The 24,972-nt window shown below is 41.2% G+C and overlaps 1 protein-coding gene across 2 annotated transcripts in view; it reads left to right on the top strand.

Annotated features, from left to right (window-relative positions):
* The window catches only part of plekhm2 (pleckstrin homology domain containing, family M (with RUN domain) member 2), a 53,305-nt gene extending 42,405 nt beyond the window's left edge, over positions 1 to 10,900 (top strand). For both annotated transcript variants that reach the window (XM_073031836.1, XM_073031835.1), the window contains 4 exons: positions 262 to 421; positions 1,242 to 1,421; positions 2,619 to 2,729; positions 4,639 to 10,900. In XM_073031836.1, coding sequence (XP_072887937.1) covers positions 262 to 421; positions 1,242 to 1,421; positions 2,619 to 2,729; positions 4,639 to 4,776 — 589 coding nt within the window. In that variant the 3' untranslated portion in view covers positions 4,777 to 10,900. The remainder of the gene's footprint in view (positions 1 to 261; positions 422 to 1,241; positions 1,422 to 2,618; positions 2,730 to 4,638) is intronic.
* The last annotated feature ends 14,072 nt before the right edge of the window (positions 10,901 to 24,972 follow it).

Raw genomic sequence — 24,972 nt, 5'->3', positions numbered from 1 at the left:
AAAGCTGAGCTAATTTGAGATTCAGAAAGCACTTCATCACCCAAAGGACAGTGGAAGATTCTAAACCTCCCCTTGTCTACGCACAAACAAAAACGTAAAAAGCTGAGGCTTGGTCAATTTAAATACTTCAGTACTGAAATTGCTGGTTTTTATTGAGGTTGTGGAGCCAAGGTGCACACGAGCACAGCCAAGTGGAATGCTGAAGCTAATTGTACAACGTCAAAAGGCTTATGTGTGCCTGTTTCATTGTTTATGCTGTAGCGGAGAGCAGTGCGGAGGGTGCCGAAGGTCGAGCACTACAGAGCGCCCCCACACATTCCAAGTGATTCTGACAGAACGGCTTGCTTTGGAACTCAGTGCTGAGAATGAGGAAGAGATGGCCGACTGGATGCAGCACCTTTGCCAGGCGGTGTCCAAAGGGGTATGTGAACATGGAGCTGCAGTGCAACTACAGCTACAAGATACATGGTGCTTACAATTGAGTTGATTAAGAAGTTCCATTCTTCACTTTTTGTATTGCTTAGCTTAATCTTGTAGCAGTTTGATGCCTTTCTAAGTGGTAGGGTTACATATTTTACCTGCAAATGGCCAGCCCCCTACTAATTAGATTCACAGAATGGCTTGTTGCTCTAGGCCACTCATCTTAGCCAACATTTCTTGGAGCACTCTTTAAATTCTGTCCATCTTCAAAAAGCATCTTCAGCTGTATTTATTTTGTTTTTTCCATTGTAAAGGTGGTGAGGAATAGGCTTTAAAGCCTGTTTATGGTCAACCATAGTCATATGGAATAACTTTTAAAATAATCACTTGCACCCTATTGATATTGAGTTCTTAAAGCATTCACCATCTGTGGAATTGTAGACATAATCTTGACTCTTAATTTGAGATTGTCTTATATGCACAGCAGAATTAATTAGCCTTTTACTGTTTTAAATATTTACAAATCCACCAGTGTATAGGAAGCTGACTGCACATGCTGTAGTGAGAATGGGTCAGTGGGTCCAACAAGCAATTATGATATTGCCAACACCATTAATATGTTGGTGTACAGAATTCATGACAAATTTCATCCTCGTGTAGCAGAGAGGACTGAATAATCAATCCTATCTGCCATACAAGGATTAACCATTGTATCCTACACTGATGATTGTTTGCTGTTGGCTAAAAATAGAAACATAAGTCTTTAGAATTTTCCTGCTGGTATTCTGTCTGTTCTAATGCTTTAATTGTTTTGTTGTCAGATTGTACCCCAGGGTCTTGTACCCTCTCCATGCATCCCATGCTGCCTTGTTGTGACAGATAGAATGGTCCTTACATGTCATGAAGATGCTCAGACCAACTTCTTCAGATTATTAGGCAGCACTGAGCTAATGAATATCAGTAGTGTGTCCATTGCCCCCAGCAGGGAGTACTGTCTGATGGTAAGTAAGACTCTACTGCTGTTTGGCTAATCTTTTTTGAACATTTCCCTTGGCAGATTTTTTTTTAAGCGTTGCTGAAATTGGTAAATTTTTTGGCACGTGTGTCCTTGATCCACCATGTGAGTACTCCAGTGAACGACTACAAAATTGAATTGACTTTATTACTTGCATCCTTCACATACATGAGGAGTAAAGATCTTTACGTCTCCATCTAAAAATGCAACATGCAATTTATAGTAATTTATAATAAATAGTATGTACAACAGTCAATATAACATAGAAATAAATTTGTATCAGCATGAATTAATCAGTCTGATGGCCTGGTTGAAGAAGCTGTCCCGGAGCCTGTTAGTCCTGGATTTTATGCTGCGGTACTGTTTACTTAGGTCTCCAATGATCCTTGGGGCCCTTTTTACACCTGTTTTTTTTTAAAAATGGACAATGTTGTATCAAAATTCCAGAGGTTTTGAGGTTGTCACCCTCTCTGATTTCAGCCTTTTTTATGGTCTGCATCAGCTATGGAGACTAACATGAATTTGTTCTGTGAACTGTGTTTGTCTCTTGGTGGCAGCTGGAGGGCAGTTCAGGATTCCGGGCCCATTCTCAAATATCAATCTTCTGTTTCAAATCAGTTTTTATCACAACTTGCCGTAAAAGAAATTGTAGGCAGCCTTGTATTGAGGCTTAAAGACATTATGTCACTATGGTATCAGTATTTATTAACATGTAGTAACTCCTTGATTTGACTAATGCCAGCTATTGTAATTCAGTCAGTTAAGAGACTCAGATCTGAATATGCTGACTTACTAGTAATGACGTTAAAGAAAATAACAGCCAGGAATATTTTAGTCCTTTGCCTGTAGAAGTGAGAAATGGGCTAATTGCTAATATAGATGTGATGAAGCAGACTAGACGGGCAATCGCACCAACAAAAATAGTACTACTTTGTTCTGGAATATCAGGAATGGTGTAGAGCAATCAGCTGCTTGATACAGCCCTTCCAGATCTGTATTCTAACTTCCATTAACTGCTTAATAGGAATGTATGTCAAAAGGTTTAAAATATATGAAAAATTTTGTTTCCTACATTTGTTCTGTTATCAGTCCGAATTCGCTTGCATTTGAAAAGGTAATTTGATTGTTGTTTTTGCACAGCATCTTCTGATATTTAAATCCCATTTATTGCATTGTGTTGTAGGAGCTAGCTGAAGGTCAGAAAACTCTTCCTTGGTTCCTGTACTTTAGTTGTACTGAGGAGCTGCAGCGTTTTCTAGCTGCATTGAAGGGTGCTTGGAGGAAGATCTTCAAGGTGAGCTAGAACTATGCGTGATACCTTATGTCAGTATAAATGCCAACACCCTTTCTCACAAAGACTTGGTTCTGTTTTTGTGCTATGAACTTGAAAGTTTTCTGCCTGGGTTGACATGGATGAATTGGCCCAAAGGGCCTGTTTCTGTGCTGCTTAACAATCTGCCTCAATGTCAGCAGATGAATGCGTCATGTGGGGTGGTGCTGAGCTATTAATATCAATTCAGTTTTGTTGTAATAAATTATCAGCTGATCTCTGCTAAGATAACTGGGGCTTCAATTAGCTAACTTTTTGCATAATAGTGATATAGACAGCCAAGATTCTTATAGTGATTGCTTTTCAGTAAATGTAGAATGTACCTATATGAGGATAGGAGGGGACAATATGCTGCCCTCTCTGAATATCCTGTCGCACCCACTGTCATTACTGTAGCTTATTGGTGAAACCAATATACATTGACATAGTGGAAAACCTTCCTATTGCAAGTCATTCATGGAGATCATTTTAAAATGTTGGAGGTAGTAGAAAAGGAAAACAATAAAAGAATGTAGTATTAACAGGGAAGTGCAGTGCCAGTGGACAATAAGATGCAAATACCCTGATGAGGTAGATTGAGAGGTCAAGAGTTCATCTTTATCATACAAGAAGCCTCTAGTCAAGTCAAGTCACTTTTATTGTCATTTCGACCATAACTGCTGGTACAGTACATAGTAAAAATGAGACATTTTTCAGGACCATGGTGTTACATAACAGTACAAAAACTAGACTGAACTACGTAAAAAAACGAGGAAAAAAACCGCACAATAACTACACTAGACTACAGACCTACCCAGGACTGCATAAAGTGCACAAAACAGTGCAGGCATTACAATAAATAATAAACAGGACAATAGGGCAGTAAGGTGTCAGTCCAGGCTCTGGGTATTGAGGAGTCTGAGAGCTTGGGGGAAGAAACTGTTACATAGTCTGGTCGTGAGAGCCCAAATGCTTCGGTGCCTTTTCCCAGACGGCAGGAGGGAGAAGAGTTTGTATGAGGGGTGCGTGGGGTCCTTCATAATGCTGTTTGCTTTGCGGATGCAGCATGTAGTGTAGATGTCCATGATGGCGGGAAGAGAGACCCAGATGATCTTCTCAGCTGACCCCATTATCCACTGCAGGGTCTTGCAATTTGAGATGGTGCAATTTCCGAACCAGGCAGTAATGCAGCTGCTCAGGATGCTCTTGATACAACCCCTGTAGAATGTGATGTGGATGGGGGGTGGGAGATGGACTTTCCTCAGCCTTGAGAGTCTTGTAATAGTGGGATAGAAGCTGACCTTGATTCTGGTGGTGTGTGTTTTCAAACTTTTGTATTTTCTCCCAAAAGGGGAGAAAGGAGAATGTTTGGGGTGGGAGGGGTCTTTGTCTACACTTCCTGCTGCCTATGAAAGAAGCCAATGTAATCAGTCCATGGAAGGGAGGCCAGTTTTCGTGATGCACTGAGCTGTATCTACAATTCTCTGAAATACTTGTGTTCTTGGGAAGAGAAATTGCCGTGCCAAGCTGTGATGCTTCTGGATAAAACTTAAGGGTTAACAGGGACATGTTGAATTTCCTTAGCCTTCTGAGGAAATAAGGGGCTGGAGTGTACAGTGTTGGATCAGAACATCCTATCAATATTTACACCCAGGAACTAACTTGAACTAAAGTATTAAGGCTCATGCCTGAATAACGAATACTTGGCTGGGGCACTGTAGGAAAGCCCACAACTATGATGTGTTATTGTAGTACAAGGCACTACTTTCAAGTGAGAATAAAGTCTGAAACTCTGTTGAGACTCATTCCTAAAGCCCAAGTAAATCTGGAAAATGAGCACTTAATATTTGTTGATAGTTCCTCTGTGTTTCACGCAAACTTTTTTAAAATTTAGGTTGATCTGCCTCAAAAGTCACTTCAGGACCCTTCCATTCGTAACAAATGCGATGATGCTGTTACACTTATTCGTACTACCTGGCAGCGAAGCGACAGTTTATCTAGAGGGCGCAGTGAGCGCGATCCATGGTGTTGAAAACACTCACGCCTGAAGCACGGTATGAGAATGCTTGCTGCCCCTCTGGATGTTGCATGCAGCATTTTGCACAATGTAAAGGAAATAATACAAATATACAAGGAAAAGTTCTCTGAAGAAAACCCACCCATGAATTTTTCAGAATGCCTCAACGTTATAAATAATTGGAAGCGGTTAAGGGAATGGAAACCTGCCCACTGAGGTGGGTAACAGATGTGACACTCAGTCCAGATTTGGAAATGTACATATTGATCATTTTTGCTCTTCCACTTAATAAATATCCTATCTCTTAGAAGTTGTATTCTTGCAGCATGAGTGTCTGCTTTTGAAAGAATTTTTTTGGAGAGACATTGGAACAAAACAGATATTTCTTCACAACAAGGCAGATCTTTCCTGCTGGGGGGAAAATGAATGGGCCAAGATTGAGGGAGCACAGGAAAAAAATATGCTGCTGCTTTGAAGGAGACATCTGTTTTTCTAAAATGGTGCAATGTGACTTGGTCAATATCCTTGTGTGTCAGGCTCTCTGCACCAGCTTTGACCTGTAGTTGTGAAAAGTCTTGTCTGCAGGTTTTAGTTTCTTCAGAAGCAATTGTGATCCTGAAGAACTGACCAAAAAATTTGGGTATCATCTGATGCATGCATAATTGAATGGAGGACTTTCAAAAAATTTTATAGAAAGACTTATTCATTTTGGTATATTATTTAGATTGACTGCGCATCAACCACTTTTCTGTGGCTAAATAATTTTGGGTTGTGCAAAGCCCTGAAGTCAGTGTCTATAGTGGCTCCTTTGTGACTTCCTTCCTACTAAGCTGGAGAATCTTGCACAAGAGATTTTATGATTAACAGGAATCCTGTGGACTATAACTCATGTCTTCATACCTGATCATGTAACTATAGTGCACCCTTCAAACTGCAGGGTATTATATCGAGTAATGCTGTTTGAATGCAAATCTTCGATGAGATGTTGGGTAGACATGAACAGATTTGTTACTGGGTAACATCAGCCTTAGACTGAAAGCCCTTTTACTGCTCAGTCATTTGAAAAGAGCTGTGTGTAAGAAATTGTAAGCAGGCTAAGGTTGAATGAAAACACAAATGCCAATAGATGCTGGAAATCTGAAATAATAAAAACAAAATGCAGGGAATACTCAGCAGGTAAATCAACATCTGTGGAGAGAGAAGCAATGTTAATGTTTTGATCGTGACCATTCATCAAAATGAAATGTTAATGCTGTTTCTCTATCTACGTGCTGCATGACTTACTGAGTATTTCCAGTCTTTCCTATTTATTAACTGTTGGTAATCTGTATCTTGAGGTAGATGGTGTAATTTATCACCTACATATGAATCCAGAGTTTCCTCCAGTTTTTCCAAAATGGTTTAGTCAACTAAAGTTGCATTGCAAGTCTGGAAGTGGCTATGCTGTTGGTAGTGTAATAATGTTCAACTCCATTTAAGAACCACTCTTCTGGATGAGTAATGTTTGGAGCAGCATGTCTGAAAGGCAGATCAATGGTTTCTTGGATGGAGGTGACAAGTGGGGCCGCATTAAGCTATACAAATCACAGGACCCATATTCACCCTTAAAACTAACTCTGCCGGTAATTACCTGTGTAATATAACCATACAGAATTCTCATTTTATAAATGCATTATATATTGCATGTCCCCACTTCATGGCAATGGGTCAATATTGCATTAACTTTTTGTAGGTCAGCTGCCTCTTCATGTGATCTGAAGTTACAGCCTCTAAATCTTTGTTTTTTTTTTCAATTTCTGTTATTCTAGAGAGATAATTTTCAGTCTATAAAGTCAGGTGGTTGCAAATGAGAATTTTTTTGCAGTGTAGTGAGTGTTTGTCTCTATGTACGAGTATATTGTGCAGCCTGACAGAGGTGTACACCTGCTCGGTAGTTCAAGACTGCATTCCACTTCCCTTATGAATACAGTGTGAGGTTGACCAGTTGGAGAGCTGCTGATTCTAAACAGAATCCACCCTGAGTTAGGCTTTCAGTAAATCAGTATCCCAGCAAGACCTAATGCCTATGAAACCCACTCCTTGTCAGGAATCAGAATTTCTTGAAATGTCGCTTTATTAAAAGCCTGTGCCAATGGAATCTGGACCCAGAGTTAGTGTCTAAGGGGAAGCTGTATTCTAGTACAACTCTTGCACCTTTGACCCAAAAATCTATGTAAAAAGTTTGATTTGTGTCTTAATTTTGCTAATCTCTGGTGTCTCTTTTCCCACTACCCCCTTCCAAATATGTAAATAGGATTAGTGACATCTGGCAATATTTGAGAGAAATCTTAACTCAATGCTTGTAACCAAACCACTGAAACCTGACAATGAAAAGGTCATCTGATCAGCCAACGTCAAAAGCAAAGGCTGACCCACATGTAAAAGTGCAAATTTGTGGTGAGGCAGGAACAGTGGGATGGGTTTACATATGAAATAGGCCGTTACAATAACAAATCCTAATGATTGCAAACACTTTAAAATAAAAATGAGTATTTCAGTCTTTGTATACGAACATGTGGAATGATTGTCAAAGTAGAATAATAGAGGAAATATTGTGTAGTTGAGAAATCAGGTTTCTTCGACTAGGTCTATAGAATGGATGTTTTTTTATATCTGTACTCGCATATCGACCTAAATTCAAAGTACAAGTTATTTCCACTAACAGCCATCAATACTTCACCCTGTGTTATACAGATCAAGGTGTTTGCATTTGGTTCTTTGGTTTGGGCAGAATATAGAAGTGTGTTGTTGGTTGATGTTTACTAATCATAGTGCAAAAATATACATCTTCCTCATTGCTAAACTGGATCAAATTACGTACATTCAACAACCTTCAGACATGATGAGCAAAACCCTGTCCTATCAGAGCAGGTTTTTTTGAACTTGCCTTTGCTTATGTAGATAGTTTTTACTTGTATGCCAAGTTTAAAAGGTAAAGTAGCAACGAAGTACATGCCAGCTAATTACTAAATGTAACAGAGATCTACAAAATATGTATCAAATAAAACAAAACCACTAAAAACAAAGGCAAGAAAAATAAGTTGATAAATTCCTCAGAAATCAGGTAGTTAATATCTTTTTGAATGCACCAACATTGGAAGTATGGAAGGACTCCAGACTCTTGAGCTGTATATTAACACTGCAAGTCTCAATGGTTGTAAGAACAGAAATATTCTGGTACATTTCTGCATTTTTAATCTAAGTACGTGAGGTATATATGAAAAAAATATACAACTTAAACCCTGCTCGGTGGATTGCAGCATCTCCCTATAACCCTGGTGTTGCATTGCAGAAACTGAAATGATGGGTTCAGACTAGAACTGTGACCCACGCCAGTAAATGATGTCTTCCACAAGTATTTTCTGTCAGCAGAATAGTTAAATGCTGATTCTACAAAATTCTTGTTATTAATGCTTTTTTACAAACAATGAGAGCTTGAGTAGACTGCCAGAGCTTACTTTCATCTGTTCATCTTTAACGCTTCATTTTGTACTTGTTAAAGCAAGGAAAGTTAGTTATCTGAAATGGAATGCTGTATCAAAGCAGGATATAAGCTTTTGTTGCATGTTCCTGAAGTAATTTGGATGATTTTTCAGATACATGGTTTACTAAAATTTTGGTAAAACCCAGAATCTCTCAGGAATTTTATTGACCGTAAGTCACATTGTTCACTTGGATGTAAATTGGCAGACGTGTAAATTTTACTTTTGGCTTTACTCAGCTGTAAGATGTTTTGTCTGAGAGCCAAATGTCAGCACAGTGATTAAGTATTATATTGCCTTTTGATTGAGATATGGAACCCTGACCCCTCACATCTTCTCAGGTGCATGACATTTTTCAAAGGGAAGGGAGTTTGTGAACTAAACAGTTACTCTTAATCAACACCAGCAAAAGAAAGCTTTACTGGTCATTAATCTCATTGCATTGTGTGATACTTCAGTGTCTAAAAATGTGTTCCTCTATTTGGCTACCCTTCCAAGGTCCTGAATTTTCCAGGACTTTTTTTTGGGACATCCTGAGGCTATGGGGGATAAATGCAATTTATTTCTGCATTCTTTGAGGAGAAGGGAAAGTTTGCTGGACAAAAATGGATAACGTGGTTAAAGTGCAATTACAATCTAAAAAATTACTTGTGTAATAGGGCAGGAAAGTAGTATTTCACTGCACAAATTAACTTGGTCTACAGTTATATAAGATTAAAAGATAATTGAAAAAGACTGCAGAAGTAATTTAGGTCCAGTACATGTTAAGCTCACCCAGTTAGACTGGTTGTTCGTCTGCAGTTAGTTGTGTTCCCATGGTGGTAAAGTTGATGCAATGAACAAAGCTGAGTTCATAAAGTAGATCACGTGGTCACGAAGAGAGCAGTTTTCTACTCATACTATCGCGTGTTCAATATGATATTTCAGAATTTGCCCAGTCCTTTACTGTTCATGTAAGAATTTGTAACATTAGCTGAGGTTTATACCGTGAAGTCTCTCACTGCAGCGTTGGGATATCCTCGTACAGCCTCTTAATCATTTTGGTTTGAGCTTAGCCTGTTCTCTGTACTGTTCATCTTCCTTTGGGTAAAATGTGTAATCCAGTTATCTCAATGGCATTTTACATACATTTTTAGATATTCGTGACTTGGATATAAAAGATTTCAAAAATACTAATAACAGCATGATTTATGGTCCATTCCGGACTAATAAATCTGTTAAATAAATTTCATTATCGGTGCATTAGACCATGGGAACAACAACGGTAATTCTGAAATACTTACAAGTGCTTTTAAAAAAGGGAGTTGTTAATTTCTTGTACAAAGTGACAGCGTTGCCACGTTTCTATGTGGTTCTGTTTTCTGGTGCCACTGGGTTGCAAATTTGGCAGTCCAATGGTAGGATATTTACTAATATTCTTGGTGGCCCTCACTCTTAACTGAGGTGCTCAGCTAAGTAGTTGGTAGTGGATAATTTAATGCTAAAGTTAGGGTAAGGAGCTGTTCAGAATCTGAGTTGATCTCAGCCTGGTTTCTTATTGCTGCATAGCTAACAAATTGTCCTGCTGTGAGACGCGAGGTGAAGTGACGTTAAAATCTTCACATCACCTGTATGATAGGTTCTTCACTGCATTCTGTACAAGTGAAATGCCTTCTACTGAGTGCAGTACAGTCTGTTTACAGCAAAATAAAGCACTTGTTACTTTATAGAATAGTTACTTCGTATTTAATCAGACAAGCTATATAACTTGGGTATAGTCCATTATTTACATTTTACAGACTCCTTTAAGACAAGAGGACAGAGGAGTATGCATTTGCTGTAACTTTCAATATTGAGAGATTTTTCTTTTCTGATTTAACTATAGGGTGTGAAAATCTGTAGCTATTGCTTCCTCAGGTTCCGTACCCTCAGTCTCACTATAGTTACGGTGAAATGTTAAACATTTACATTACGGAAACTGATGGTCTGAGAAAAGTCAAGAAAAGTTAGTTAAAATCACAATCAAGACTGTTTATTTGCCTTTGTATAGAAAATTATGTAAGTTTTGTAAAGTATGTTTTGCTATTTAATACATAAAACACATAATGGATCTAAATCTCAAAGTTGAAAGCAATAATCATGAAGTCATCCTATTAATGATGAATTTGGTAATTTCTCATTTAAATTTTTGAAACTATTTCTGCTCATCTATAGGACAACTGAAAATGGTTATCAAAATTACACAAATTATGTAAGCAATATAAATATCTGTTGTCGAGGAGGCCCAGCCAGTTTCCAGTATTAGGCAAATTAAGCTGGCTTGATTCAGTATTCCTGCCTTTGCAATTATTTTAATATTGATGCATAATAACATTAAAAAGATACTCTAATTTTGAATGTTACAGCTCTTGCTGCTTAATTAAAACATTAAGTAAACTACAGGTTTTTAAGGAGAAATCACTACTTGCACAATGTCCTCTAACCTAGGTGTAAATTTAATTCTGTGGCAGCCTTTGTAAACCCCAATAATTATGTTTAATGATGCATGTTTGGTGTTTGAACCATGTAAATCCAGTGTTTATTGTATATAATAACTTGATGTAAATAGAATGGAATTAATAAAATGGTGTTTGTCTCAATTTTTCCTGGGTTTTTTTTGCTATTTCTGCTTTTTGAGAGTTCTTACTATATCAGTGCATTTGACTTTTCCCTCTGATAATTTAATTATCTTGGGATAGCTGGGGCTTTATCGAGGGCTTTTGGTAACTATGGCGCAGGCACTGAACTTGGTAAAAGGACTTGCGTTTTATATTCATATGGGGTACCAATCTTTTCTGGTCATAAGAATCTCTTGAATTTGAGGAAAAACGCAAAGTTTCTGCCAAATCTGAGATAAAAATCTGAACCGATCTACGCCATCTGACTGTCCCTGAAAGCCCAAAGGCTGTCTGGTGTGGGAAGTGGGAAAGAAAATGGGTTGCGTTCAGGGCCTTTCTTCTCCAGGCAGAAATGCTGATGCTTGGCACCTTGGTCTGTGTCTATTCGGACAGCAGCTGGTATTGACAGGGAACATCAACATTCAGAACTAATCCTTAACAGGTGTTTATAAAAGATTGTGGAGGGATTTGAATGGATTGGGAAAATATTAATTTATTCAGTACACAGAAAAAGGGGATGACTGAAAATTCAGTAGGTTGCATCCAGTTTTAAATTTTGAAGACTAGATCAATGTAAAGCTGGATTGCACTAGAATAATAGCAAACAAGGTATTAATGATGAGTTATTAGAAGAGCTATAAAGAGTGTGTGTTCAGGACATCAAACGAAAGCCACTAAAAATTCTGGTGTGCTGGCGACAAATGGTGTAATTGTTTCTAGTTCTGATTTCAGAGTTGGCTTGGTCAAAAATGGGTTGTTAGAAGAAATGTTTTCGCACAGTTGGTAGAATAGCAAAAGTGAATTTGAGATTTCAGGCTAAGAAGTGGAGGAAGAGGAACAGTTGGATCAGCAGTGGAACAGGGTTAATTTAATTAAATCTTGTATCCACAGTACCTACTGGTACTTCTAATGCCCTGTGAGATAACCAGGCATGTTACTCCATACTGCCCTCAAGTGTCTCATAATAGGAGTTGACAGGCCATAGGCATGAACACACAAATTAGAAACTGAACTGAGTAGGCTGTGGGGCTCCTTGCAACTGCTTCCGACATTCAATAAAATATTGGCTGGTTTGATTATAGCCTCAACTCCATATTCCTGCCTATCCCAAGTAACATTTCACTCATCAAGTATCAATCAGCCTTAGAAATATTCTAAGAGTCTGCTTTCACTGCCCTTTGAGGAAGAGAGTTCCAAAAACCCTCTGAGAGAATAAGTTTAATTTCATCTCAGTACGAAATAGACCAAAACTAGGATGAGGGGAGCATATCACTCCCCTCCTAGCTACACTGCATTGGCTCCTGTATCTTTTGGAATTGATTTTGAAGTTCCCTTACTTATTTTTAAAGCTCTCAATAATTGGGACCAGAGTACATCACAGAAACACATTTATTTTATAATCCTGTTTGAGCTCTCATGTCTTATTCCACCAGTGTCTTAAATTTTAGCAATCACCTTCAAAAAATAATTGGCAGTTCAGTTTTTTTTAAAATACGCTCCTGAACTGTGGGATTCAATGCCTATAACTATAAGGGATGCAGACTCAGTTGACACTTTTAAATGCCAGCTCAAAACCACTTTTTATTTAACCTTGATATGTTTGTCTTTTATTACCATGTATTTTTTAATTTTCATGTTTGTGCTTTATCCCATTGTGAAGCACTTTGAACTACATCATCTGCATGAATAGCACTTGATAAATAAATAATTAATAACTACATCCCCTCGTGGTTTAGCATCATTTTATCCTTAACCATCTATGCAAATTCTTTCATTCTTGCTTCTTCATTCTCTTGGTACCACCATCAGATGTTCTTTCTGCCATTTAGTACAATGCCATTGAAATTCTATAATTCACATCTCAATCTTCATCTTCCTCAACCTCTTCAAAAGACTCGTCACTGATAAAATTGTTATAATATATTCAAGTGGTCACTCTGTCATTATATCCTTGCTGAACAGCTGTAAATGTAATCCAGCCTTAGTCCATTGCAAATTGTTCTTCCACTTCCTCATTGGATGTGAATGTCACTAATAAGACCAATATGTGTTGTCCTCTAATTATCCCCAAAGGTCACTGGTTTTCAGAATTATTTTCAAAGTTGACTTTACTGGTTGGTTTAGAGACCCTCTAGACCAGACTGGGCAAGAAAAGTGGTCATCTTCGCTGAAGGACTTTACATCAGTCAATAGTTTTATGCTTGCCAATTCTAGTTCTCTTACTTTATTACATAAGCTTAAATTCCTGTTGCTGCCATAGAGGGATTTGAACATGTCTCTCTCTCTCTCTCTCTCTCTCTCTATCAATGGCCAGTAAACCAGCCTCCTTAAAGTTTAACATTTCCAATTTTTTCTTTTTTCAATCTTTTTATTGATTTAAAACAAAAGTGTGTATACAAACAGGAGGAGAATATCTCTGGTATATATGTCAATAGCAGTACATACAGAAGGTAAAATAAACTATCAGAATCACACGCAGTATAAATTTACAAAGTAAAATTTATACAATTATAAATTTATACAAAGATCTACAAAGTATAAATTTGATATAGAATGTATAATTCTCTTAGCAATTTATGAAGAAAAGAAGACTATTAAAAAATATTTATATAAAAGAAGAGGTAAAAAAACACCATTCTAAACGGGGAGAAAAGGACTGGGCAGTCCATCCTGAAAGAAAAACCAGGAGAAGAGAGACTCTGATCAAACCCAAGGTTCTGAAAAAATAGCTGGAAGAGAATCAGTACAAAAATCAGATCATATGAAAATATTACATAAAAGGTCGCCAGATTTCTTCAAACTTAAAGGATGTATCTATTATCCGATTACATTTCCAATTCTACCTGCCTTCCAAACTCCCAAAACAATATGTTCAAATATATTCTTTTCCTCCCCTGTATAACATCTTCCATGTATGGGAAAGCGAGTCGCCCAGCTTCAGATCTTCTTTGGCCTGGTGTCGTTTAACTCAACTAAAACGTTTTATTTCAAAGGAAATACTTCAACACAAATCTATACTAGTACAAAGTTCATACAAACAAAGGGAAGGGTTTATTTACCCTGTTACACATTTAGTGTCATGAAAATTCATGGCCCATGTCCACATGTGCAAGAGATTTGGAGGAAGTGGGCTGGAATACCTCCTATCCATAGATTGCAGACTGACTCCTGAACCTAGTTCAAAATTTCATTTATTATCAAAGTATGTATGCAGTGTACAACTCTGAGATTCATCTTTCTAGATAGCCACTAAACAAAACCACGGAAGTCAATCAAGAGAAACATCGACCCCCCCCCCCCCCACCTCACAAAAAAGACTGGCAACATGATCATCAACCCTCAAAACCCCCTCCCCTGCACAAAACACAAGAACATGACCTGCAAATGCCCTTCCCCCACAAAAAAACTAATAAAATGGAACAAGAACTTCAACCCCAAACGCCTTCCCCTCACACAAAAAAAGGCAATGAGAAAGAACTGTCGAAAATACAAAATAAAAACCATAAGAGACGCCACCAAATGCAGAGTCCTACCCTCTGGCCACAGTGAGGTGCCACACAGTGATCTGAACCCTCACTCATCTTTCACATTCACCTCGATGTTTCAAACTTCCCCCGATGCTTTAATTGGTGAAATGGAGTTGAACTTTGGCTCACGGCCTGCCTCTAGGTTTCTTTGCCTTGAGGGCGTTCGAGCTCACACTTGCTTCCCAGAATCTTCTTGGAGACAGCAAAGCGCTAGATTACTCAATCAATCTCCAAACTGTAACTCTAACAGTTCCGGAAGCACGTAAGATGAAAAGCAGACGTCAAAGAAGGTCCATACTAATCAGCCCCAGTGGTGCTTAGTTTCTTTTTCTAGAAGATAGGCAAATTCCATATGGACCATGGCTACTTTGTCAGTCTAAGACAACCTGTGCAGCAGACTCCCTGTGTCTGGACAGAATCACGTGTTCGGGACAGAATACCAATGCATCCCAGTTGGCAATGACTTTAGTTTTGCCTCACAACCACAAGGACGTTGTGGTAGGAGAATTCAAGAAGAGGAGTAGTGGAAATCTAGAACTAATTTTGGAAAGTCAAATTTGAAAGCAGAGTATAGGGTTAATGGCATGATTCTTAGAAGTGTGGAGGAACAGAGGGATCTTGGGTTCATGTCTATAGATCCCTCAAAGTTGCTGTGCAAGTTGATAAGGTGGTTAAAAAGGCATACGGTGTGTTGACCTTCAGTAATTGGAAGATTGAGTTCAAGAGCCATGAGATAATGTTGCAGCTCTATAATATCCTGGGTGGTCCACTCTTGCAGTCTGGTCACCTCATTGTAGGAAGGATGTAAATGCTTGAGGGGGGCGGGGCGATGGCAGAGGAGATTTACCAGAATGTTGTCTGGATTAGAGAACGACTTATGAAGGAAGATAGGTTGAGCGTTCTTTGGAGCGAAGAAGGATGAGAGGTGACTTGATGGAGTTATACAAGATGATAAGAGGCATAGATTGAGTGGATAGCCAGGAGCTTTTTCCTGGGGCAGAAGTTTCTAATACAAGGGGGCATAAGTTTAAGGTAACACAAGAGATTCTGCAGAATAACACATACAAAATGCTGAAGGAACTCAGCAGATCAGGCAGCATACATGGAAGTGAATACCCAGCCGACGTTTCGAGCTGAGACATTTCATTAGAACTGGGAAGGGAGGGGGAAGATACCGGAATGAAACAGTGGCGGGAGGGGAAGGAGAACAAGCTAGAAGGTGATAGGTGAAGCTAGCTGGGTGGGACAAGTAAAGGGCTGGAGAAGATGGAATCTGACATGAGAGGAAAGAAGACCATGGGAGAAAGGGAAGAAGGAGGGGCCACAGGGAGAGGTGAGGAGAAGAGGTAAAAGGCCAGGGTGAAGAATAGAAGAAGAGGGAAAAAGAGAAAAAAAAAATACTGGAAGGAGAAATTAATGTTCATGCCATCAGGTTGGAGGTCAGATGGATGGAATATGAGGTGTTGCTCCTCCACCCAGAGAGCAGCCTCATGAGGGCAGAAGAGGAGGCCTTGCATCAACATGTCAGAACAGGAATGGGAATAGGAAATAAAATGGTTGGCCACCGGGAAATTCCACCTTTGTTAGATGTAGCAGCCCTGAATTTACGTCAGGTCTCACTAATTTTAGAGGAGGCCGCATTAGGAACACCAGATATAATAGATGATCCCAACAGATTTGCAGGTGAAGTGTTGCCTCCCTCAGAAGGTCTGTTTGGGGCTCTGAATGGAGGTGAGGGAGGTGGTGAATAGGCAGGTGTAACAGGATACATACCGTGCATCCCAAAGGGGAAGAAGACATGACCGTGGTTAATAAGAGAAGTCAAAATCAACATAAAAGACAAAGGGAGGGCATGTAATAGAGCAAAGATTTCTGGGAAGTGGGAGGATTGGGAAGCTCCTAAAAGTCAACAGAAGGCAGCTAATAAAGTCATAATGAAGGAAAAGATGGAATACAAAGGTAAGCTAGCCAGTGAGAATAAAAAGAATTCCAGAAGTTTCTTCAGACACATAAGGAGGCAAGACTCGATAATGGACTGCCGGAAAAGGATGCTGGAGAGGTAGTAATGGTGGACGAACTGAATAAGTATTTATCATCAATCTTCACTGTGGAGAACACTAGCAGTATGCCTGAAGTTCAAGTGTGTCTGGGGGCAGAAATGACTGAAGTTGCCATTACTAGGGTTCTTGGGAAACAGAAAGGTCTAAAGATATATAGATAAGTCACCTGAACCAGATGGCATACACGTCAGGGTCCTGAAAGAGTGCCTGAAGGACGTGGTTTCGAGTACTTAGAGGCACATGATAGAATAGGCCATAGTCATCATGGTTTTCTTAAGGGGAAATCTGTTGGAATTCGTTGAAGAAATAACAAGCAGGATAGACAAAGGAGAATCAATCGGTGGATGTTGTGTACTTGGACTTTAAAAAGGCCTTTGACAAGGCGCCTCACATAAGGCTGCTTAACAAGTTAAAAGCCCATGGTATTACTGGAAAGATTCTAGCATGGATAAAGCAGTGGCTGATTGGCAGGAAGCAAAGAGTGGGAATAAAGGAAGACTTACTGGTTGGCTGCCAGTGACTAGTGGTATTTCACAAGGTTCTATGTTGGGACCTCTTCTTTTTACATTATATGTCAATGACTTGGATGGTGGAATTGATGTCATGTGGAAAAGTTTGTGGACAATACGGAGATAGGTGTAGGGGCACATAGTTTTGAGGAAGTAGAGACACTATAGAAGGACTTAGACAGATTAGGAGGTTGAGTAAAGAAGTGGCACATGGAATACAGTGTCCAGAAGTGTATGGTCATGCATTTTAATAGAAGTAAAAGGGTAGACTTTTTAAAATCTAGGATGCAAAGGAACTTGGGAGTCCTCATGCAAGTTTCCCAAAAGGTTAATTTGCAGGTTGAGTCTGTGGTGAGGAAGGCAAATGCAATATTAGCATTTATTTTGAGAAGACTAGAATATAAAAGTCAAGGATGTAATGTTGAGGCTGGTAAAGTCTCATTTGGAGTATTGTGAGCAGTTTTGGGCCCCTTATCTAGGAAAGGATGTACTGACATTGGAGAGGGATCAAAGGGGGTTTGCAGAAATGATTCTGGGATTGAAAGGCTTGTCATTTGAGGAGCATTTGATGGCTCTGGGCCTGTATTCACTAGAATTCAGAAGAATGAGGGCAGACATCATTGAAAACTATCGAATGTTGAAAGGCATCAATAGACTGGATGTGAAGAGGATGTATCCTGTAGTGAAGGAGTCTTAAGACCAGAGGACACAGCCTCAGAATAGAGGGACGTCCTTTCAAAACTGAGATGAAGAGGAATTTCTTTAGCCAGACAGTGGTGAATCTGTGGAATTCATTGACGTAAGTGCCTGTCGAGGCCAAGTCATCTACGGCAGAGGTTAATAGATTCTTGATTGGTCAGGGCATGAAGGATACAGGAAGAAGGCAGGAGATTGGGGATGAGAAGGAAAATGAATCAGTCATGATGAAACGGCGGAGTATACTTGATGGGCAATGGCCTAAATCTGCTCCCGTATCTTATGGTCTTATTTCTCTTCCTTGCAGGTGTATGTGTCAGAAGGGAGGTTAGTGGGGAAGAATGAATGGACAAGTGAATCACGAGGGAGTGACCCCTGTGGGAAGTGGAGAGTTGGGGAGAGGGGACGTAAAGATGTGTTTGGTGGCGGATCCTGTTGTAGGTGGCGGAAATTGCGGAAAATGATGAGTTGGATGTGGAGGCTCATGGGGTGGTAGGTGAGGACAAGAGGAACTCTATCACTGTTAAAGTGGTAGGAAGATGGGGTGAGCACAGATGTCCAGGAAATGGTAGAGATGTGGATGAGGGCAACATCAATGGTGGAGGAACGGAAATACTGCTTTTTGAAGAAGGAGGACATCTCTGATATCCTGGAAAGGAAGGCCTCATCTTGGGAACAAATGCCGTGGAAACGAAGGAACTGAGAAACGGCAATAACATTTTTACAGAAGACGAAACGGGAAGGTGTATAGTCAAGAAAGCCGTGGGAATTTTTAGGCTCATAGAAGACGTCGGTAGACAGTTGATCTCCAGAGATGGACACAGAGAGATCAAGAAAAGGGAGAGAAGTGTCAGAAATGGACCAAGTGAATTTAAGGGCACGGAGTGGGGGTGGAAGTTGGAGGCAAAGTTGATGAAATTGATAAGCTGAGCATGGGTGCACGATGCAGTCATTCATGAAGCACAGAAAAAGTTAGGGAGCACTACCAGAGAAGGCTTGGAACATGAACCGCTCCCTGTAGCCAACATAAAGACAGGGATAGCTGGGACCCAAATGGGTACTGACGGCTATGCCTTGAGTTTGGAGACAGTGGGAGGAGCCAGAGGAGAAATTGTTGTGAGTGAGGACCAGTTCTGCCGATGGAGGAGGATGGTGGTGGAGGGGAACTGGTTGGGTCTTTTGTCCAAAAGGAAACAGAGAACTTTAAGGCCTTCTTGAAGGGGTAGAAGTGTATAGGGCAGGACATCCATGGTGAAAATGAGGCTGCCAGGGCCAGGGGTTTGAAAGTTGTTGAGGAAATCGAGAGCACGGGCAGTGTCACAGATGTTAGTGGGAAGGGTCTGAACCAAGGGGCACAGAATGAAGTTAAGGTATGTGGCATGGGTTCAGTGGGAGCAGCCGGAGACAATGGACCACTCAGATGGGCAGGCTTGTGGATCTTGGGTAGGAGGTAGAAATGAGCAGTGCAGAGTAAGGGAACTATGAGCTTGGTCCCAGTGGATGAGAGGTATCCATATTCAATAGACAATAGACAGTAGGTGCAGGAGTAGGCCATTTGGCCCTTTGAACCAGCACCACCATTCACTGTGATCATGGCTGATCATCCACAATCAGTAGCCCATTCCTGCCTTCTCCCCATATCCCTTGACTCCGCTATCTTTAAGAGCTCCATCTAGCTCTTTCTTGAAAATATCCAGAGAGTTGGCCTCCACTGCCTTCTGAGGCAGAGCATTCCATAGATCCACAACTCTCTGGGTGAAAAAGATTTTCCTCAACTCTGTTCTAAGTGGCCTACCCCTTATTCTTAAACTTGTGACCTCAGGTTCTGGACTCCCCCAACATCGGGAACATGCTTCCTGCCTCTAGTGTGTCCAGTCCCTTAATAATCTTATATGTTTTTATCAGATCCCCTCTCATCCTTCTAAATTCCAGTGTATACAAGCCCAGTCGCTCCAATCTTTCAACATAGAAGGATGAGGGGGGACCTCATAGAAACATTTTGAATGTTGAAAGGCATGGACAGAGTGCATGTGGCAAAGTAGGGGAGTCTAGTACGAGAGGACATGACTTGAGGATTGCTGGGTACCCATTCAGAACAGAGATGCAAAACATTATTTTAGCCAGAGGGTGGTGAATCTATGGAATTTGTTGCCACGGGTGGCAGTGGAGGCCAAGGCATTGAGTGTATTTAAGGCAGAGATTGATAGGTATCTGAGTAGTCAGGGCATCAAAGGTTATGGTGAGAAGGCAGGGGAATAGGACTAAAGGGGAGATTGGATCAGCTCATGATGAAATGGCGGAGCAGACTCGATGGGTCGAATGGCCAACTTCTGCTCCTTTGACTTATGGTCTTATATGACAGTCCCGCCATCCCGGGAATTAACCTCGATGATGGTGGGGAAGACGGTCGCCTGATGGTGTGAGAGCGGGATCCTTTTCAAGCAGTAAGAAAGAGAAGATGTCTGAAATTTACCATCTGGCCTCAACAAGGTAGGGGTCAGTCCGCCGCACTACAACAGCACCCTCCCTTTGTCTGCAGGGTTAAGGTGATTAGAGGAAAGTGTAGAGGGGAGATCTCAGAAGTAAGGTGGTGAATTCGTGGAACACCCTGCTAGGGGTGGTGGTAGAAGTGGGAGGGCATTTAAGATACTCTCATGTGAATGATAGAAAAATGGAGGGGCTATGTGGGAGGGAAGGGTTAAATTGATCTTTGTGTAAGGTGAAAGTTCAAAAATTTATTATTTTTTTTAAAAATTAAATTTATTATCAAAGTACATGTATGTCACCATATGCTAATCTGAGATTAATTTTCTTGTAGGCACTCACAGTAGAACGAAGAACTACAATAGAATCAATGAAATCACCAGACATAAACAAAGATAACCAAATCAAATGAAGTTTAATTAACATTCAGACTAAACATGAACGAGACAGGGTTCCTCTGGGGCCTGGGTGTATAACATACATTTAAAATAGCAAGAGAGGGAAAACACACACACACACACATCGTAATGCAAGAAAACAGATGTATAGTCCCTGAGCGACATGCAAATTGACGGTACAGCTCCTGCAACCCAGCCTGTCCTTCCGCCATTCGAACACTGGAGGGCAGCACTGACGGGAAAGGCCAGCTCCCAACCGAGCACAGACTCCACACTACACTGCCTCCAGCGTCTGCCCGCTTGAGGACTTGTCCTCCCTACAACCGAGGCCACGCTGTTGTCTCATCGCCCGTCGCCTCATCGCCCGTCTCCCCAGCAAACAGGTCCCCGAGAGACTGCTGCATTGGAACACCCATCTGCTTACAAACAACTAAATGTGCAAAAAGAAACTGTACAACTACATACATGAATAAATAAATATGTACATACATGCATACATATTGAAAGTAAGTCCATAGTTTGTGGAATCAGTTCAGCGTTGAGGGGATTGAAGTTATCCATGCCGGATCAGGAGACTGATGGTTGAAGGGTAAGAACTGTTCTTGAACTTGGTAAGGCTCCTGATGGCAGCAGCGAGAAGAGAGCATGGCCTGGGTGATGGGGGTCATTGGTGATGGATGCTGCTTTCGTGTGGCATCATGCCTTGTAGATGTGCTCAATAGTGGGGAGGGCTTTCCCTGGGATGGACTGGGCTGCATCCACTACTTTCTGTAGGCTTTTCTGCTCTTGGGCATTGGTGTCTCCATACCAGCCCATGCTGCAACCTGTCGGGACGCTCTGCATTGTGCAGCTACAGAAGTTCGTCAAAGTTTTACATGACATGCCGAATCTGCGCAAACTTCTAAGAAAGTAGAGGCACTCCCATGCTTTCTTTGTAATGACACTCACGAGCCAGTCCCAGGACAGATCCTCTGAAATCATGGCAAGGAATTTAAAGGTACTGTCCCTCTCCTCATCATCTCCAATCCCCTAATGAGGACAGGTGTATTGATCTGCAGTTTCTTCCTCCTGTAGTCAATAATCCGCTCTTCGGTTTTGTTGACATTGAGTGAGAAGTTGTTGTGGTACCGTTCAAGAAGATTTTTAATATCCCTCCTATGTGCCTATTCGTCACCACCTTTGATACTGTCAGCAAACTTGGATATGGCATTGCACCTATACTTAGCCTGACAGTTATAATTATAAAGTGATTAGAGTGGGGGCGAAGCACGTAGCCTTGTGGTGCACCTCACAATGTCGTGCACAACATCAGGGGCCAAATCACAAACAGGAGGAAATCTGCAGATGCTGGAAATCCAGAGCAACACACACAAAGTGCTGGAGGAGCTCAGCAGGCCAGGCAGCATCGATGGACAAAAGTCCTGCCGAAGGGTTTCGGCCCAAAACGTCGACTGTACTTTTCTCCGTAGATGCTGCCCGGCCTGCTGAGTTCCTCCAGCATTTTGTGTGTGTTGATTATGGGCCAAAGGTCTGTACTGTGCTATAGTGTTCTATGCTTAATTACCATTGAAAATAGTTAATATATATTGCAATAGGCTTGATGTCGATAAATCCCCAGTACGTGATGCATTGAATTCCAGTCTGCAATGGGAGGCAAGGAAGAAGATTGCTGGGGCTATGGGAGTGGAGGTGGTACCCATATATGAGAAGAACAGGAGAGACAACCTACTGAAAAAAATTCTAAGAGACTGGATTAATCTAACCTTGAAGAGAAAGGGGTTTATTAAGGATTAACAGCATAGATTTGATCAGGGAGGTCCTGTCAGATTCATTTGATTGACGCAGTTAGTCATTTCCTCAACAGCCTCAAATGAGGGTAACACAGAGGAGGTAGTCTGCGTGAACTTCGATAATGTCTTTAAAAAGGTCCTGCATGGGGTCAGGCCCGAAAGAACCCGTGGAATCCAGGGCAAGTGACAAATTGGCCTGGTGCTAGGAGGGGGAGAGTGATGGCCAGTGATTGCTTTTGTATTTGGAGACCTGTAACCCAATGGTGTGCAACAGGGACCCTTGTTGTTGGTTATATGTATTCATGATCTGACTGCAAACAGCGTTATGTACAGCAACCCTGTAAAAATACCAGCAACAGAACACATCTGGAGTCTGGTTTTGCTGTTAACAAAACACTATTTTATTAGTAACTACGTCATAAAGTAACTTAAACCAGGTAAATCAAGAGTTAACAGTGTTATGCATATATAGGTGTAAATATATAAATCCCCAAACTTCTTCAAGCTTAGTTGGTAAGCGATACAGTCTTACAATGGTATGTAAGAAAAGTTCAGTTCACAGGTTAATTAATGCGAGATGTTTGTAATCCAAAGGCAAATGTTGTGAGAAGGCAATTATGTCGATATTCCACAGATTCCATGACAGCATTACAAAATAACAATAGTGGTAGGTTTTATCTCCGAAGTTGTTCCACTCCACACACGAAGTATCACCGACAGTGATCTTCAACAAATATCCTTTCAACACAAGTGGTACCACACCCGAATTCAGCTACGGGACATCCCAAAGTGGTGGCCACAGGATGGTCAAACAGAATCCACGTAGGGATTATCACCAACAGTAGCTCATCACAAAGGGGAGCATCTTCAAGGGAACCACCACCCAGGCAAGGGTCGACACACCAGTAGATTCCACAAGGTTACCCCCATCACACACAATGTGATGGCCACTTATTCAGTTCCACAACATACAAAATAACACCAGCAGTGATTTGCCACAGGGTGCCTTTCTTCAGTGAACTACCCACTGAAGAAGAGAGCCAGGGTTGCCATCACTACCACCACTACCACATATACATGTCCCACCTGCAATGGAGCTTGTGGGTCCAGGATAGGACTGTACAGTCATCAAAGATCTCACCATTAAAGGAGTGGACGTCGTGATCGGATTCCGATGGACAACCGAAGAAGACCCACCCAGACAAAGGGTAAACACACACGTGGTATTCACAAAGGTTTTCCCCTCACCAGAGAGCCCACTCCTGTGGATTAACTCAGTGACAATCACACAATCGTATTCGAATGGAAACAAACTCACCCTCTCGGGCTACTTGGAGAGAGAGTCCAAACAGTGATCTCTTTGTCACTAGTTTTCTTCTGTTTCAAACCTTCCTCTCCTCTCCTCTCTTCTCTGCAAACTTCTTCTAGTTGCAGAAACTTGTGAGAGTCACTTATCAATACTCTGGAATGATCTCAACTCACCCCTTTTGGGCTACTGAAAGTTTAAACCAGCGACCGACTCTTCCATTGACTGAATCCATCTCGACTCTAACTGTGTGTGTCTGTGACTGTCCTTGTAAAAAGTAAACAAGCAGCGGAGAAACCATAACATGGATTGTCCATCAAATAACTCCACCTCTCTCTCTCTCTGGAGCAGCTCGAACAGGGTCCAAAAGTCGGTCTGTTTTAAAGCGACAGTCCACAGGAAAACATGGACCCTAGGGGTACATAACAATAGAAAGGACAATCAATAAGTGTTTAGATAACATGAGGACAGGCAGGGTTGTTGTTGCAGGGCCGCACTGATCACGTGGTAATGAAATGGCAAAAAACAAGGAGGCGTGCTTTGGAAGAATAAGTAAGACTGGGATACACACAAACCCAAGAAGCACTGTGGAAGCGAGACACCTTGGTGGACATGTCAAGGTCAAGAATACGTGCCTTCATTAGGTGGGAGATTATTCGCACAACTCTAAATCGTTGGTTAGGTCACAGCTGGGTGCAGGCTTGGTTGCCACGTCGAGATTTCGCTGTAAAAGTGCAGAGATGATTCACAGGATGTGGCCTGGGATAGAACGTTTCGCCTTTAAGGAGTGTCTGGATAGGCTGGGTTTGTTTTCTTCAGAGCAGAGTAAGGTGGGGGCAAACTGACAGAGGAAACTCTGCCTCTTGAAACCAGACCAACCTGGTCATCAATGCTGATCAACCTGTGGGTGCAAACAGGACACAGTCACATCGACGGTGGACCGAAAAGCTTTGACTTGAGTGCCTAGGATTGATGGTGGCTCTCGGCTGCATCTTGTCATCCTTTGAACAGAGAGACAGGTCACCAGTTTCTTCCCCTCCCTCTGCCCTTCCTGCTTACAGTGAAAATGATGCCTCTTGTGTTGTCAGCACTGTGCACTTTCAGCAGGTCCATCAGCCCCCTCAGAGCCAAATACCAGAAAAACCATGGTCATAGCCTATCGAATTGGAACGCTTTATTTACCTGAAAAGAACGCTGCCAAACCTGCAGCTTTTTATTTGTCGTCAGCATTAAAGAATGTGAGTATTGCGGGGGGGCGGGCGGTTCCCACGCAACCGGAGGGAG

The sequence above is a fragment of the Hemitrygon akajei genome, chromosome 29 (genome assembly GCF_048418815.1).
Source record: "Hemitrygon akajei chromosome 29, sHemAka1.3, whole genome shotgun sequence".
NCBI classification, from domain to species: domain Eukaryota; kingdom Metazoa; phylum Chordata; class Chondrichthyes; order Myliobatiformes; family Dasyatidae; genus Hemitrygon; species Hemitrygon akajei.
The sequence above is the reverse complement of the archived record's forward strand: the minus strand, read 5'-3'. Positions and strand labels throughout refer to the sequence as shown.